The sequence below is a fragment of the Temnothorax nylanderi genome, unplaced genomic scaffold, assembly GCF_030848795.1.
Source record: "Temnothorax nylanderi isolate EJ_2023f unplaced genomic scaffold, tnyl_v1.0 TNYL_tig0003_pilon, whole genome shotgun sequence".
Lineage (NCBI taxonomy): Eukaryota > Metazoa > Arthropoda > Insecta > Hymenoptera > Formicidae > Temnothorax > Temnothorax nylanderi.
In genome coordinates this window covers 263,323-281,430 of record NW_027249065.1, presented here as the reverse complement: position 1 = coordinate 281,430, position 18,108 = coordinate 263,323, and the positions used below count along the sequence as shown (strand labels likewise).

The 18,108-nt window shown below is 39.9% G+C and overlaps 1 protein-coding gene and 1 long non-coding RNA gene across 3 annotated transcripts in view; one reads left to right on the top strand and one right to left on the bottom strand.

The window, feature by feature from the left end:
• The window catches only part of Mitf (transcription factor Mitf), a 69,539-nt gene that overhangs the window by 9,683 nt on the left and 41,748 nt on the right, over positions 1–18,108 (bottom strand). For both annotated transcript variants that reach the window (XM_071702532.1, XM_071702527.1), the window contains exons 4-6: positions 14,873–15,062; positions 9,905–9,980; positions 3,161–3,437 (exon numbers count right to left, since the gene is read on the bottom strand). In XM_071702532.1, the coding sequence (XP_071558633.1) occupies positions 3,161–3,437; positions 9,905–9,980; positions 14,873–15,062 (543 nt within the window). The remainder of the gene's footprint in view (positions 1–3,160; positions 3,438–9,904; positions 9,981–14,872; positions 15,063–18,108) is intronic.
• Positions 1,624–3,538, top strand: LOC139770672 (uncharacterized). The gene is made up of 2 exons (XR_011717802.1): positions 1,624–1,849; positions 2,991–3,538. It is a non-coding gene; the product is annotated as an uncharacterized lncRNA (long non-coding RNA).

Sequence of the window (18,108 nt, the reverse complement as noted above, 5' to 3'; positions counted from 1 at the left end):
GCCGCGTACTTGGACAACGCGGAGGGCGTTAAATTTGCATGAAAAATGCCGCGGCGCGGCGTGCCGTTGCGCAACGCGCGGTTTCTGACGTTACAGCTCATTCGGCGATTATCCTTTGTCCCGACGTCGCGTCGGAGTAACGCAGCATGTTCATCTCGCGAAAATATACGCGCCGAGATGCGAGATAAAAGGTATAAGTCTCGCGTGAGGTAGCACGTACGATAAGAGGCAGACGGGCGATAAGGACTGCGCCGCTCCGCGAACGTACGCACGATGCCGGTGGTAAAGGTAAATATTTTGCACGACATTCAGGCGCGTGCGGATTTAACGTGTACAATTACGTTTGCAATTATGCAATCTCGGAACGAACATTGCGCAAATCCTTCGCGCATAGCGCCTTTTCTAGCAGACATCGCGAAATAAAAGGCACTTTTTGCAAACTGTAACGTTTCGTTGAAACATAAAAAAACAAATTGAGCAAAAAGCTTGAATATAAGGTAATAGCTTGAATAGAGGTGATATAAGCAAACTTAGTAAATCAAACACATAGATAATTCACGAATAAATTCATTGTCTGACCGATCAGTGATATCACCATTGACTCTTGGAGACAATCTCTACCGTTCTAAAAACTATATCCTATGTATTTTTATTTCTTTTTAATATATATTTCGCCCTTGCCTTTTTTCTAAAAATAATTCATCGTTAATCTGGGGCGCATTTGTACGACATCGTTTACATTTCGCGTAAGATAAATCGAGGGACGAAATTAACGTTAAGCAAACCGGCGGTTAAGTGTCGCAGTAAAATTCTTCATGCAATACGCGAGAGACAGTTCCCTCGTCTCGGTAGGAACTCGTCGCACGAATCGCGGAGCGGGACGTTATCAATGTTTAAATTTCTCTAACCGCGAGGAAGCTGCTTGTCAGACTACTTACGTTCCAACGGAACTTTATCTGGAACAATAATTCAACTGATCCCTCTCTCGGTACGTCATCTCGCGTCTCTTTCGTTATCTCGCGCGTCGCAGCGTACGACTCCGAATATTTCCAAAAACGCGACGAATGGACATAAATTATAACGTCAATGCACACAACAATCGTCTTTTTCACATGCCGTCATATATAAGACGAGCAGAATTTTTATTTCGAGTTCCAAAGGAACTCAAAATGCGATATTAGACAAAATTAGAACAGTCATATAAACAGAAATAAATGAAGACAGAAATTAAAAGCATCACGTTCGGCTTTTTTATATATCTTATAAACTATTCGAGATGTCTATCAAAGAATTTATAACAATTAATCGTGCCAGGAACATGTAAAGATAACTACTTTTCATAATTTCTGCATATAATAGTCATCTCTTCAACGCTTCGAATTTATCATTAAAAGTTTTGCGGGTATGAGCGGACGTCAGTTACGTCATTGTTGGATACGTACGGATGTAATAAAAATGTTAATAATCTCTCTGCTTCTCTGTCTATATCCCCTTGGCAATACGGCCTCTTTAAGAGGCCCAAATCTGTCGTCGTCGTCGAAGCGCGGCACCGTCGTTATCGGAACTTGAAGAGTTCTTAATCGCATCACGAAGCCGCGCACGTCAAATCTCGCATGTACGTACGTGCGCGACCTTATCTGGCCTACTAATTCAACAGTAACTTTTGCCGCTCATCTTACGAGATATCTCCGTCATCGGGCGTCCTAAAGAGCGACGACGACGACCACTAGCGCCGACGGCTATCTCTCGGAGATCCGCTCCTCGGAATTAGGGAGCGAAATCGTAAGGAGGGGTAAAACGAACGACAGCGATTTGCACGACCAGACCACGATAAGCTGCAATTCATTAGGTATTCGGAACAATAATCCGCTGCCGATATAGAATTACCAGATGAGGAAGTCAGTTGCTATGTACATTTAAAAAATTAACACTTTGAATAATAACGAATAATGAAAAATAATATACAGTCCTTTTTCATACGGAAATTATGACATTCGTAATTATTATAATGGCTAAAATAAAATAATTTAATTAAATTAAAAATAATTATTATAAAAAAGTCCGTCTCTTTGCTGGAATTATTGCGATTATTATAACTAAAACTGTAAAATAATGTGTGTTAAAATTAAAAATTTGCATAATGCTCGTGTGAAAGGCTGCAAATTGTCATGTTCGAGTGCGAATGAGAATTTCGAAAGGTGTCTACAAGACCCATGGTGTCGCGGTCCCGCAATCGCTTAGTCATCAGGAGATCGAACGGCGCTCGAGAGGTCGTCATCGAATGAAAGTCGCTCGAGGCACGGCGAGAAACGATACGTCAATTGTACGTAAATGAGAAAATATTTCTCATTATGCAAACACGAACGGCTTCGGATCGATCTCTGGTTACGTAATAAAACCGTTACTGCCATTGTCAAAAAACGCCTACCGCTCTCGTGTACGAGTAACGATAAATAGGTACGTGAAGGAAAGATCGCGGGCGAGTGAACGAGCGAGTAAGCAAACAGTTATTTGCCTCCGTTTGCCGCCGTCTCTTTTACTCCCTCAGAACAGATGCGCGCATTATGAAACTAGTCTGACGAACGAGCGGAAGGTTTATTCGGATCAAGGATCGGATCGATCGTTATGTCGACGCCGTCAATCGCTACAGCATCGAAAACCAACCGCGCGACTGTCGCATTAATATTAAATAACTCGCCGTTACGAAACTTTAATAAAAATGACCGAAATTAATCATATTATTCGTATATCATTACGTTTTCAGAATAAAAATTTCCTCACCAATTAAATGACTTGCTTGTTAATTGCTCTTATCAAAAATCATTTTATATAATATAAAAATAATAAAAACATTAACGCTTATAAAGAAATAAAGAAATGTGATTCAAAATATTATATAAAAAAAGAATATAATACTTATGAATTTGAAATGTGTTATTTAAAATGCTGAATATGTACCGTATGTAATGCTAAATGATTTATTGTTAAAGGATCAAGGATAGACGGAAGCCAATCAAAATCACATGCAAGCGTGAATTATTATTACGGATACGGATTAGACATAAAACTTGCATGGTGGCGATATGAATGATGCGACGATATATCCGAGGCAGCGGATGTAACAAGATACGGACCGGATGGGAAAGGATTTTACACTTACCTTTCGTTGCTCGAGTTTACTCCTCGGGAAGGTGTTGAGCATAGCGGAAGTGGACACCCAGTTGAAGTCGGAAACCGGAAGACCGTGCGCCTTCGCCTGCAGCTCGAGCTCCTGCACGCGTAGTAGCAACCTGCGATTCTGATGCTCCAATTGTTTATGCCTGAGCTCGTTCTGTTTCATCCTTGTGAGTTCGTTCTTCAATAGTTTTATGTACTCCACCGAAGACTTAAGAATCGTACCCTTGTTCGGCCTGACATCCCTAACGATCTCGTAATATCTGCAAAAGAAAGGACAAAACAACGTTATTTCATGTTTTAACTGCTGTAACATTTATGTAGACTTAATACAAAACTGTAAACGCCGTGTATTTATAATTAAGATCAATCTGTATAATTTATTAAATGAGTAATTTTTGCCCAAGATACTTTAATCAATAAAATATTTCGTATTCTTAATGTTCTTGCAATCTTCCTCACATCTATCGTCAGTGGCGGCCCCGAAGGGTTGACAACGTGATTGTGATGCCTCGGCATCTCGCTCGGCATAGGTTGCATAAAGAACAGCGGTAAGAGAGATTCGTGAGCGCTGCGCTCTCACGTTTTCAATTTCCTTGGCTCCTCTCAAAGAAACACAAAAAAGTGATGACGATCCTAGTGAAAGGGAGAGTGCCGGGAAGGGGTCACCAAGCTGCTTGAGACCCCAGATTATTTCGTCGGAAACGTGTTCGAGACAGGGTGTTTCGCCGGAGATTCCCAAAGTTCCTCAACCGACCGTAATACGACTGATATTACCGTCTCTCTGAGTCACCCCGCCGCACCCCGTCTCGAGATGGAATTCCGCGGGGGAGTTCGCGCAGAATATCCGACGGGGGCCGATATCTCGTCGGGACCCAGGCAACGAAATCCCGAAGAATCTCCATAACACGCGCCGCGTTCCCGTGCTCTTTGGACCTTCTTTTTCTTTCTTTCTTCTCGGCACACGTCGTGTCTCGCGCCTTCGCAGATACGGCGATTTGTCGTTAGTCCGGAGAATTTCTCATGGTGGTGATCTCGAAAAATTCATGAGGAGCATTCTGCGTATGCAGAAACGAGGAGCAAGAGATAGCATCTTAGAGGTGTCTCCTCGCTCATGAGAGACATTCGCGATGATCCAGCGCGGACAATCTCACAACGCCAGAGTGAGGAATGCCTGGCAAGCGACTCGCGAATGAAAACGTAAAAGTAACAAAAATTCAGGGATTGCCAGGGAAAGTGCACATTTCTTCAGAAACAATGTGGCAATTTTTACTGGACAGCATCAAGAATGGCTTCGAAATTGTAGCATACCGTACGTGCTTTTTGCTTATTTTATACATTAATTTCGAAAACTCAATTATTATTACGGAACATATGGTGCGAATCGTATCTAAAAACATCGCAATCGGGAAAAAGTGTGTTAGATTGTATAAACAAGTAGCATTTTTTCTCGAAAGCAAAACAATACTGTTCGTGGAAGATCAATATCTCGTTCAAACAGAGATAAGATATAACTGATAAGGTGCAGATATTATCCGTAAGCTATGTAATCCACACGATAATACAGAAATCAGTATTTGTAATTAAACTATAGCACCTCGAAAAAATTAGATTGTCCTATCTTTTACAGATATGTCATTAATCACACTTCTTTGACATTGATATCGATAGCTTTGCTTCGTCAATCTCTCGCAGTGACAAATATTCAAAGGCGAAACTTTTAACGTGACTTGGGGCTGCTTGGGGCCAATATAAAAATTTTTCATAACTAAAGATTTGCCGTAAGTTCGCTCTCGCGATTTAAATATTCACGAAACTCGGGAATAACACTCACGGATTTTCGTCGTTATTCACGCTTTTTTTTTCCTTCACGTCGCGCCGCGCGGCTGTTGATTTACGGCGGAATCGTTTCGTCGATTTATCGCTCGAAAAATCGCGAGTTGCCGCCGTTCACGTGGAGGAGAACGACGCCGAATGGAAAGCCTATTATAAGGTGGCATTCGTCATGTCTGGGCGACACATCCATCCTTCGTGGACTCCTCGGTGAATATCCCCCCGAGAGAAACCATAATCCTCCGCCTTATCCCGCGGGAAAACCGGGAGGATTGAACACGCATATCGTGCAAATATCGCACCTTTAAATTCGTGTGACCAAAGAGTGCTATCAAAATCCTGCGAGAGAAGGAATGAGACAGCAGTCTAGTCCGCGCACTAATTCACATAAAAGTCTAGTCTTTACAAAAAATATATCTTTCAATTAATTTAACAGAAATGAAGACAGGCGATGATAATATACAAGAAAATAAAATGGCGTCAAATAGATATTCTTTTTAAGAAAATTTTGATTTTCTTTTGACAAAATTATTTAGTTTCGAAATTTATACTCATAAAGCACATGTATAAAACAATTTAGAATAAAGCTATAGAGTATATTATAATAGTAAATTACAAAGCCGCAGAATTATATATAATTAATAATTATCTACTAGTTTACGCTTCGCGGTAAAATGGCCCGCGTTCTTGTAACGGCGCAAACGCTCTCGCGATGTTACTAATAATTTACATTGCCTCGGCAAAACTGTAATTAAATTCACGCGCGATCGCGGATCGCGAATGGGCGCGTCGCTGCATGACTCGTGAGATTTTGCGCCTGCCGAGCAAACTCCGAAACCAAACAGCCGCCGGTATATTGCATAAAGCATCACTTTTCCACGTGAGGCGTCATCGTGTTCCCTATCCTGCAACAACTTTGCGACGAGCGAATTTGCGGGTTCGCGTACTTCAATCCGAGCTTGCAAACTGCGTTTCCGCGAACACGCCTACCACACCGAATTCAGCGTTTTATTAATTTTCCACGTTATCTAAGAGAAAACGCGCTTATTTTTCAGCGGTTACTGAATTGTTCATAGTGTACAGATTTGTCGGTTCAACGGGAGCTCTGTTGCCGTGTTTCCAAGTTAATGCGAGTTAATATAACCCGATTCACTTTATGTGTGCAGTTTCAACAAAACTAACGCGCGCATTTTGACCAACTTTCGCCACCGAATATAATTGGATCCGTCGTATAATTATCTTTTAATCGATAAATTTTAACGCGAGATACTTTCTCTGTATTCTCGGTATAATATAGCTATTTAATCTGCATTTTGTGCTAACATCATACGCGGTCTTCATATTGGATAAACGTTAAATATGCGTTAAAAAAATATACGGGCCATTATTTAGCTAACTAAAGAACTGTTTCAACACTCTGTCGCTCGCAGATTAAATTACCATTTCATTATTGTTAACAGGAGCATGCGACCGAATGGTTAAACATTGATCCGCGCTTCGCCGGAGACGGAGTGGCATTACAGCGCGTTTCAGACCTCCTCCATTCGCGAGTCGCGCGCGGTTTTCGTACTTGCACGCACGTCGGAAACGAGTTTGCACGGCGAACAATAAACAGCCAAGTGCATCGACGGGTTTCTCCATCGCTCGCGTTAATGAGGAACGACGTAAGGAGCACACGGACGAGGAACGGAAGGGAGGAGGGGATTCGGGGCGTTTTGTAGGGAACGAGGACGATTCCGAAACTTGAACGCGATAAACGGAGACACCGCAACGGAGGAAGGGACGGAGAGAAATCTGTGCCGTGTTTGCCGGTGTCTTTAGAACCGGGGCTCTACTTCGTTATCACAGGCGCGCTATCGCGCCGAGTTTACCCGCGTTCTGCTTGATATCGTCCCCGGCCAAAGCCGAAACTAAAACCCCACAGGAGAAAGACGTTACAGAGAAGACGCCGAGACACTCACGAGAAGTTCTAACGCGCGTTATTACTGACGCGTCATTACTCTTCCTTCCTTACTGGATGCGATTAGCGCGAGCAAATTTTGTCAGTCGCGACTTTGAGAAAAATAAAACGTTGGTTCTCGCACGTTTGTGCAAATGCAGCTATCTTTATCGCACATAAAATATGTCTGAAGTGTGAAATTACATATTTTAAATTACTAAAAAAAAATTCGTTATTAATAATAATATTTAATATGTCATATTTGTGAATTACGATAAAAATTTGTAACTAACATTGTGGATTATAATAAAAATTTCTAATTGATAATTAAGAGACGGATTTTTCTAACATTTTACTTATGCTGTTTGCAATAAAAGGATTAAAAATGTTTCATTAAATGACCTCTATTCTTGTTAAAGATATTTGTTTTATATTGTGTCTGATTCATATCAAATTTTTTTCGAGTAAACCCGCCTCCGTGAAGAAAGTTGTGCAATACCTAATGCCGTTTCTTTATCACTCGCGATAGGCTGCATAGCGCATAGCGTTATCATACGTTTGCAGCAACTGCACGCCATTGTCTTATCGATGTAATGAACGTCATTAGATAAGAGGCGTTCGCGAATCGAGGACGTATGAGCGTACTAATGTCGCACGCGATGCACAGATGCGTGGACAATGCGTTCGGAATATGCGCGCGAGACCAGAATGTCAATCGGAAAATTTAAAATGCGCGTTAAATGCAATTGCAGAGAGGCATTGAAACGAGTATAAATTATCGCTGACAAACACGATCGAGGTAAAGCCGCATTAATTCAACTTTCATCTCGTCAGCTCCAAATATCGAGAGAGAAATTCGAGACGTGGAACACATTAATCCCGAGCATGCTCTCGTTATCGCCTCTATCAGTGACGTGTCGAAAAATATGACGGGAATATGACGGCAGATAAAGAACGCACACCGCCCTGCACGCTTCTCCTTCATCGGATGTAGAACGTAAATTACGATACGCGATAAATCAATAATTACAAATAACAAACTTTGGGTCTTCCTTCGCGCGAAGAGTTACGGGACATTGAAAATTGTTGATGACGAAAATCGAGAATTATATTTTAAGTTGAGGATTTAAGCAAAGCATTTTCTCTTGGTAAAAGCTAGTTTCCTTAGTATTATAATTCTAACATTTCCGTAAATTTTCATTTTCTTCTAAATTTTAATTAACCGAAATTATAGACGGTAACGCACGCGATATAACTTTATCATAGAATTACAATCAATACAATTAAGTTTAAAAAAAGATCATATAATTTTTCTATATTATTAGCTGCGAAATCAAAGTAAATATATTTATCATTGCATAAAGGTTTCTTATTATCAATGAAATTGAATTACTCGCAATTAACCATGAACCTAATTCGTTCGAATTTTTCCATGGTTTTTCAAGGATCGATATTCAAAGAAACGCGCCCGAGAGAAGAGGACACCGAACCCGAAAGACGGAGTTTTTTAAGTTCGTTGGATGTTGACACAGACAAATGGATCGATCGTCGGATTGATAAATGAACGACGGACTCGTTCGGCTATTCTATGCAAAAGGGTGGCTCGTTAGTACGTCCATCGTGTGTCGAAGAAGTCTCGGGAAGATTCGTGTCAGGGATCATGTCCGGAACAGGTCAGACATGAACCGATCGTCGACGTGGAATCCCCCAAAAATAACGGCAAAGGAAATAATTGTCCCCTTCATCACTGCGGCGCATGAGCAAGAAAAACATTTCCACTTAAAATACGCATTCGAAATAATTTACAATACATTTTTTGCGTAAAAGTCATTAACTGATATTGAAAAGATTTTGATCGTGAATTTGCAAATATTACTAAACTCCATTTGTTGATTGTACATTATGGCTGGTATTATCACCTAGAAAGAGCAAAGTGTCGATGGGATTTAGCAAGTTGAAGATTTTACAGCTGAATAAATGACTCTGAACATAAACGTCAAACGATATAGATAAGGCTCTTTATGATGCTAGAGCTTGATATAATGGTAGATAATTAAACACATTACCGAATAACCGTATGTTAAAACTTATCTCCCATCGTGATGAAACTAACATCGCAAAAAAATTCAAGTGTCATATAATTATGTGATATACCATTAAACATTACAATACTATACATAAATTATGATTTATTTCATTCAACGTTAATATTCGTAGGTTGAATAAAATAGGTACTTGAAAATAATTATATTATAATAATTTCTATGTTTATAGGATTCAAAAAAATTTTTCAAAAAAATATAATTTTTTAATTGTTTCCTAAATTTAAATATCAAAGAAAATGTTTTCGAGTGCAAAAGAATGGAATGCCATAAAAGATTTTATAAAGTACTTTATGTAAGACACGAGAATGCGTATGTCTGACACGACATGCGATTGTCGGAACACGCGGTAACACAAGGAATAAACAAACTGGTCTTTTTTAATCTCGTCTCCTTGTATTTCCGGTTCGTAGCATCACTCTTCCCTCGCATTTGCCGTCATTCACCGAGTTGGAGGACATCCTAAACGAGAAAGCGTGGCGCCTTGCACGGCAGGCAGGACGGGAAACAAAGCTGAAGTAAAGGAAGGAAGAACGAGCAGCCGTGGAAAGCCAGCGAGAGAGGAAGAAACGCGAAGGAAAGAAGAGTGGAAGGGGCGAAGAATGGACTTCCGGTGAAAGCCTCTCGTCTCGAGCACCTGACCTGGACTAACTCGTCGTAAAGGGTCACGAACAGGAAATAATGGTCCGTGGGGAATGTGCAAAAGGCAAAGGCAAAAGAATAAGAAGACTACGAAAAACGGGGTGGCAATGGGTGAGAGGAGGAGCGGGAGAAGAGCGAGCGTGTGACGTGAGACTAGGAGGAAACGAAGAAGAAGAAGAAGAGAGAGGAGCGAAAGAAAGAGATTCGTACTCACGGGTCATTGGTCTTGGGCAGGAGAGTGCCGAGCTCCTTGATCCTGTCGTTGATGTTGAAACGCCGCCGTCGTTCAACTGAAAACGGAAATTGTGCACATCAATCATGGCTCGCTCGCGACAGATGAGATAGATAGATATATCATGCCGTCTGTTAATTCGCCTGCTAAATGGCGCGACTGGATCGGCGTGCGTCGCGCACTCATCCTGAACGATTCGATTTTTTGATTGGAAGACATTTGCCCTCGTGTTTATTAAAGAATTAGCCGTACGGTTACCTAACATATTAGATAAGAAATCAAATCTCAATCGAGAGTGCTAATCGACAATCGGCAATTGTTATGAAAATTAAACGCTTGTATGACGCTAATACTGCAAAAACTATTTTCAATAAATCTGTGAAATAATAAAATCTTTTTGAATTAATAACCACAAAGAAACTTCGACTGTTCTTCAGTTGTAATACATTCCCAAGAGAGAGGAGAAGGCAAAGTTATAGATTTCAACTGTATTTCCTTAGACGCCAGGTTCTCTAGATCTACCTACAGACTATTACAATATTCTCCTCGAGTTTACAACCACTCGATACGATTGGAAGCAAACGCGGTACTCTTCGATCGCTCGATTGTAATAAATTACATCGTTGTCGTTCTGAACAGACGTGCGAATTGTCGAGGGTCGAATCGCCTTGTCCCTCGACATATACCCGAGGTATCGTCGTCTCGTATCGAAGTTATTCGGCAAAGCATATCGCGCTTTCCGGAGGATATAGCGTATCTCCCCTGCGGAAAAGACTACGAACCGGATCGCCCTATCGCTGGCACGTGACCCTGTTCCCGATCGATTATTCCAGCCAGGTATCTCTCGAACGGAGGTGCAAGAGGTCAAGCCGCGTGGCTCGCTATCGGTGAGCAGCTCCGATATCGCGATCGCGAGGGGGATAAGCTACTACTGCGGAAAAGTAAATTTGTCAAAGTGCGTGTCGGACAGAGACATCACTTCCCATGAATGGCGGAAACGAAGCATTATGTCGAAATTAATCGATAAAAATGAAAGATACGGAACGGTCGATTAATTTCCTTCCGCTCTTTTTATGCGTCATTTCAATGAATCGATTTTATCTCCATTGAAATTAATCGACATCGAATGTGATAAGAGTCGTAGATAGGAAGTAGAAGGGAAAACAAAATATTTTGCTTTTTGATAATAAATCAAGAAACAAGATAATAAATTAATTTTCCGTCTTAACAATATTATTTACAAATAAATCAATAAATTGAATTCTTAGGATTTCTATTTCTCTTCTTATCTTTCGTTTCTTTACCCAGGAAATATAACCCTTTGAAGATACAAAAAGAGTAAGTAGTTACAACTTTAATTTTAGAACTCTGAACTTTGGTCTTTGAAACAAAGAAAACAGTAAATTAAAAAACTTTTCCGAAATAAAATTTGCAAGATACAAGAAAATACTTCGACTTTGTGGAAGTCAAATATAGTTAAAGAAAAATCGGTTCCAAATAAGATCTACATCCAGTTCTGGAGCACTTCAAAGTGCATCGCGGATCTACGTCACGCCAAATTAAATTCTGTAAATTGCTTATTCATACAGAGACAAATATTTGTAAATAACGTGGTAGAATGGGACTATAAAGGACGGGATACGAAATCGAGGAGATTCGTCGCACGCGCAAAGAGATGAAGGAGCAGCCTTGAAAACTTTGAGGAAATTGTAACTTCTTTTCTCGGATTCGACTCGCCTCAGGAGAGAAAGAGAGGAAGAAGATAGCGAGAAGAGCGGAGGAACGACGGAGAGAGAACTGGACATCAACGAGAGGAACGGGAGGGAATTTCTTCTGATCTAGCTGATTAGATTACGATGGTTAATTCAGAGGGGCGTGAGGCAGACTGAAAAATCGATAAGGATGGGAATGGGACAAACGACGAAGATCGAACCTACCCGATTCTGTCGGGAAGATGCGCGAACCTATGCTTTTCACTTGGAATCAAGAGAAACGCCTTCCTAATCGACGACGACGAGTCCCATCAATCAGCTAACCCTGGTTTCCGGCAAAAAGAAATTATCCGTGAGATACGAATAAAGATTAAAGAAAAGCCTCTTTCGTCAGTCTGGGCCTGGGTTTCCCTACGAAAGAAACTGCAAACTTGCCCTCCAGCGAGTATTACGAACGCTGCGCGCGGATAAATAAAGATTCGTTTTTTACGATTATAAAAATGGGATTTTCCGAATAACTTCGCGTGCATTTTAGTTCATAATTTTTCAGCGAATATTCTGAATTTATAAAAAAAAGTATCTCAATCCATTTATTGGATTCAGGTACAATTTTTTCTTAAAAACGTGATTTCTGTTCAATTTGCAAAAAAGTTTGCCTTGTCAAATCTCTCGAACGTACAATCTGAAACGAAAACGAAACCACTTGATCACGTTTCCTGAATGAAACAGATTAGTGGAAGATGTAATTAAAGAGAGAGGAAGAGAGTAGAATTAAACAAATTAGTAAAAGGAAAAATACATTTGCAAATCGACTCGTGTTGCATGCATATCGATCTCGCGGAAAAAGGCTCTCATCGATAAGTACTTCTTTTGTTTCCCCACGTATAGCGCACGTAACCGCCGCGCCGTGCAATCGACAATGCACCTCGTGGGGATGCACAATAGTAGTCGATAAGTGGCGAGACAAAAAGGGGACGAATTAGCGGAGCGACGGCGCAACTATTTTTACAGAATTCCTATTTTATGTCCGATGTCCCCGCGTGCTCTGCGGTCGTTATTTCTCCATTCTCTCTTACAAATTCGATCCCGATTCCTCCGTTTCGTGCCCTCCCAACCAACTGGACTTTCATTACGTCGACGATTGTTTTCGGAAAATTGGATGCTCCGGTTCTTCCCGATACGACCCTCGGTACCGCCCCCCGATTTCTGCTTGTTTCGTTCGCGAGCGCCATGCCATTTTTTGCAATTTTTGTGACGCCTTAATTGCGAGAGACAACGGCGAAGTAGAATCGTGGAAAAAAATAGCGGATTATTACATCTCGAAAAAAACCGCATAAAGTGGATTAAGCAATACCCATAATGATGCAACTTTTTCGTTAAGTCGAATTGTTGATTCATTAAATCAATTTTAATATAGGTTGTATCAATAATATTACATCACCTATTTTATGTATTACGTAATACAAATTTATTTAAGAGCAAGAATCTGCTTAATTGTGCAAATTAAAAATCTCCTATCCCTCCTCCTCGAAATTGCATTTACAGATCAGAGCAAAATAGAATTACACTAAGGTAGAAACTATAAAACTTTTGTTTAAAACATTTCTTTTGTATCTTCTACCGCTTTAAAATAAATATACGATATACGCTTAAAAATACAGAAAATCGATTTTTTCGTGGGAGTGTTTCATTTTTTATTTATAAAAAACACATGTCTCTTATTTTGATTTGTACTATAACACTCAAAACTTGTTAAAATCAAGAAGGGGACAGTTGGGTATGTTTCTTTGTAAAATTACAAATCGAGATGCAATAAAGTGTGTTCGAAATATGTATGCATTTTCGCACGCGACTCGAAAAATTCGCGTATGCAGCCAAATTTTATTGTACTGCACCGGAAAGCGAGGCGAGATAATTGAAGCTCACTGATTACTTGGTCAAATTTGCAGGATCGCCGCGACTCGCACGAACACAATCGCGCGATTCGGCACGTAACGTGTATCGCATCGTAAAACAGAAGCCGGCGGCGACCTGGTAAAAGCGTGGCACTGTTCGAATATCGCCGCTCGAAAATTATTTAGTCGCGCACCAGCGTAGGAGATAATCCATTTCGTCACCTTAATGAGATGCCCTCGGAACAGCGATCTATTGATTTTCGACGTTTAATACTTTTCCACAGATGTGAACGTAATGTTTTTGCAGAGTGTAGTATTCCTTAACCTTTAAATACGCAATTTTTTGTTGCATTCTAAATATTATTCTGAGTACCTTTTTCCCTTCTAGGCCTTCCCATTCAAAAGGGAAAGAAGGGCCAGAGAAGGCCCTGCAAAGGCACGCGTTTTCAATTTGAGCATAAGAGAGCATCGAAAAGTAGCTTCGCATATATGCAAAGCTGCGCGTTTAAGAGTTAAAATTATTGAATTAATAATTCGTATATTCGTAAATAACTGTCAAACACTAGTTTAACTGACTAACATTTGTGATAATAATAAACGGCCAATGCGACGACTCCGGGCACGGTGACACTTTTTCATTGTCATTTAAATAGTCCACTTACATCACAGGCACCGTGTATTGGCATAAGTGTAGTAAATGCCGGTAACAATAACGATGTCATGGTACTGCCGATTGCTACTATTGAGGTGTAAATTGCACGGTGGCGCTTATCAATTATTTCTACACGGGCAAACAAGCACTTGCTTGCAACCTACCGATCGAATGACAATTCAAAACGATACTGTATATAAAGAAGCAAGATTAAAACATCAACACTATTACGGAAGCCACGTGTCTCAAGTATAAGATAAACTTCGAGGATGGAATTTTGAATATAATGAAGTCAATTAATGAGTTGAATTAAGCTCTCTTTATCGAAAAATCAAATAGGCAACATTTAATCACGTAATATATCACTGATAGTAATTTCGAAACTTGAGAAACTGATACCAAACTTATATTATAATCAATTGCTTGAATAATCCATTGATTTCCCGTATAAAATTAATTTTAAAAAATTATTATTATTATCATGTAATTAATCGTGAATTAATTAGAATCGATAAATCAATTTTTAATAAATGACAGAATGCAATCATGAAAATGTTATCATAAATGTGTTAAAAAACTAATATTTTATTAAATCACGCACCAGTTTTATAATAATTAAAAAATTAATATTTAAAAAATGCGACAGGTGAATTTTTCGCAACCTAATCGAGAAGAGTGGTTATCGACTTACTCATATTGTGATTATCCTTTTTCTGCCGATCTTTAGCGAGAGCATGAATCTCTGCCTCGCTAAGCAAGAGAGGTTCCGGTTTAATTTGAAGCTCCGGTATATTCGTGAGACTTCCGGCTTGGCCGTCCTTCAGTCCGTCGCCCAAGGAACCAGCCTCGAACGACAGGATGTCGTCCAGGAGATCCTCAGCCTGCAATCACAAAAAAGCAAACTGTCATTTGGATAGCATTAACCTGTACGGATAAAAAAGTATATCATGTGAATTTTATATAAATCTGTAATAATTAAAATATATATTAAATATCACGGCATCGCAAATCACTATGTAGCGTCGCGCAAAATTGATATGAGAAAAAGAGACAGAGATAAAAAGAGAAACCACATTAAAAAATTAAATTCACTATTGACAAAAGGAACGAGGGAGCAATCCTCAAGAGACCGATATGATTTATTATCGTTTCGCATCCTATACGGATCTCGACGACTATCATAAATGACAAAAATTACATTATGCAATCTATGCGAAACGACGCGCTTTTACGCGAGCATTCGGTGATAAAGCGAACTCGTCCACCACCCTCGTGCGACAACATTACCAGGACTCACTCGGTGGTTAATGCAATTTTTCCCCGGGACGGGAATCTCACGATCGACGCAAATGATAGTTCTTCACGAAGGGCAAGGAAGCGAGACGCCGACGGAGGAAGAAATTCAAAGGGAGCGATGGAACCCGGGACGAAAGGTGTGCGCGTCGTTAATAATTCCCGGGAGCGCGATCGACGTCGTTCGCTAAATCACCCTTTCATGCCTTAAAGACTTGTTGTCTTCGGCGCGCAAAGCTCCCCGCGCGATACATCGATCGTAATGCTATTCACGGGGTTCTCGATAAAATGATTCACGCGTCAACGTGGCCGTCGCCATTGTGAAAACGCGAGATCAAACTCCCTTTTCTCTTTTTCTCTCTTTCTTCGCCGGACATTTATTCACCGCTCCTTCTTTCCACGTCCATTCCATTCCGCACGCAATAATATTCTGCCACGAAAATCCCGATAAGCGATCGTCCGTCGCGAAACGTGATACGGATTTAAGTGCCGAATATGGTTCGGCCGGTCGATAAAACGAAACATGACGTGCTTCATAGCGATAAATCCCGGCCAGGATTCAGCGGAAACAACAAGCAGATTTTTTTCACACGATTATCTATAAAACGTATCTCGTTGTAAATTAAAGATTGCGCAAAGTGTTGTGGTGATTTGCGCGATAAGAAGTGCAAGACGCATCGCAAGGAAGAATAAGATACGCTGAATGAAGCACGCTGCCTTCATTCACAAGAAGATTAAAATTCAATTTTCTGACGATCATTGATAATTCGCACTTTTTTTCCCTGGGTAGTCTAGGTAATCGTATAAATTATGAACAATTAATTTTGTATCTTCTATTTCCTGAATTATTTTCTGAACATTAAAAAAAATATTTAGTTATACTTTCAGGATAAAAAATATTCATATTCCCCTATATCACACTTGAGATTTGTACAGAAGAATCAATACAATACAATGTAAACTACAATAAGATATTACGATTTTCTAAATTTCCAGTCACTTCACACACAATCCTAGCAGAAAGATAAATATCCTCTGGAGAAAATTGTCGTCAAAATCGTAAAAGAATTAAAGCATATGCGACTGTCGCAGCTCCGCAAGATGTGAGTCTCAAAGCGGACTCGCTTCGCCGATCTGCGCCGATGCACGTGCATCACGACTGCAGCGTGTACGTGTGTGACGTTACGTAAACATTACGTAAACAATAATAGGCGAGCTCTGTGCCTGTGGAACAACGTTTCGACGCCGACTGTTGCCGCCAACCAACGGCAGATGAATCGAGTTACCTCTCGGTCCGACGAACGCGCTTTGACGCGAACGAACCGACAAAAGCCATGCGCCATGACTGCAAGCGAGAAACACGTTAATTGTATAATGGCCTATACTGACGTATATGGGTATCGTGAAAGTCGCGCATCTTCCGCGGCAGACACTAGAATTCAAATTAAAACGATTGTCTCGATATCGATACACATTCGAAAATGGTTCGGAAAAATCAAACTCAGATAGAGCTATTATCGATATAAAAAAAATTATAATTAGTCACATTTAAATTTGAAACTTGGTTCTGAATTTTAAGACATTTAATATTGGAAATTGAGCTGCGTTGTAAAATAGCGTTGAATTAAATTTAAATAGAGATCGTGATAGAAAAAAAACTGAATTACAATCGCTTTTAAAAAAGTTTTGCTGCCAATTTCGATATGCTAAAAAAATTGTGCTCTTATTGTTAGGAAGATAACAACGGGACCCCCTGTAGGCTCTGAGGAACGCGTACGCGAAAGAGGCAATTTCGACATGACGGCGAGGATGAATGATGCGAGTACGAAGAAGATGAGAAGTGGGTAGATGGATGACAGAGACAGCATCGATCGCCGCTGTGGTCAATGAAACTGATGCGCGTCGAAAGGGAGGCGTGATCGGTGAAGGGAATATAATGTATAGCGTATGCGATACGCGACCAAAGTAAATTGCTCTTGCAATACGAGCGCCAAGATGACAAAACGTACAACCTTCTGTGATTTAGTATTTAACTATAACGCATCTTTACTATGAAATCCGATGTAAATATACACGTATAAGATAATCCAAATTATTATTAACTGAATTTATTAACTGAATAATTTAATAATAAAAAATGAACACTTCAGCAGAAATAATTTTGTTACAATATCCATAAAATATATAATATATATTTTCAGCAGAAAATAAAATAATATAATAGAGAGATATAGATATCTAATAAATAAGCTCTCTAATATTAATTTGTGATTATCGAAACTTTTTTATATTATTATGTTAAGACTTTTTAGATATTATAATAGATTTTTTTATGTTTAGAAAACAAAATGTGACGACATGTGACCATTCCATAGAATTAAATATATCCTAATTCATATAATTCTAAAATAATAACTCGTATAATTCTATCATCATGTCGAATTCTATCATTATGTCGAATCACATTCGACATAACGAAATGCAGTCGGAAATTCGCCCTGCATACGATCTGTAATAGCTATCTGGCTAGCTGAACTTAACTGGCAATAAAGAGTCGGACTACCCTGCAACGAACCTGCCTTTTATTTCGGCGTTCCTAAGTCAATTTCGTGAATTATGCCGCGATGTACATGC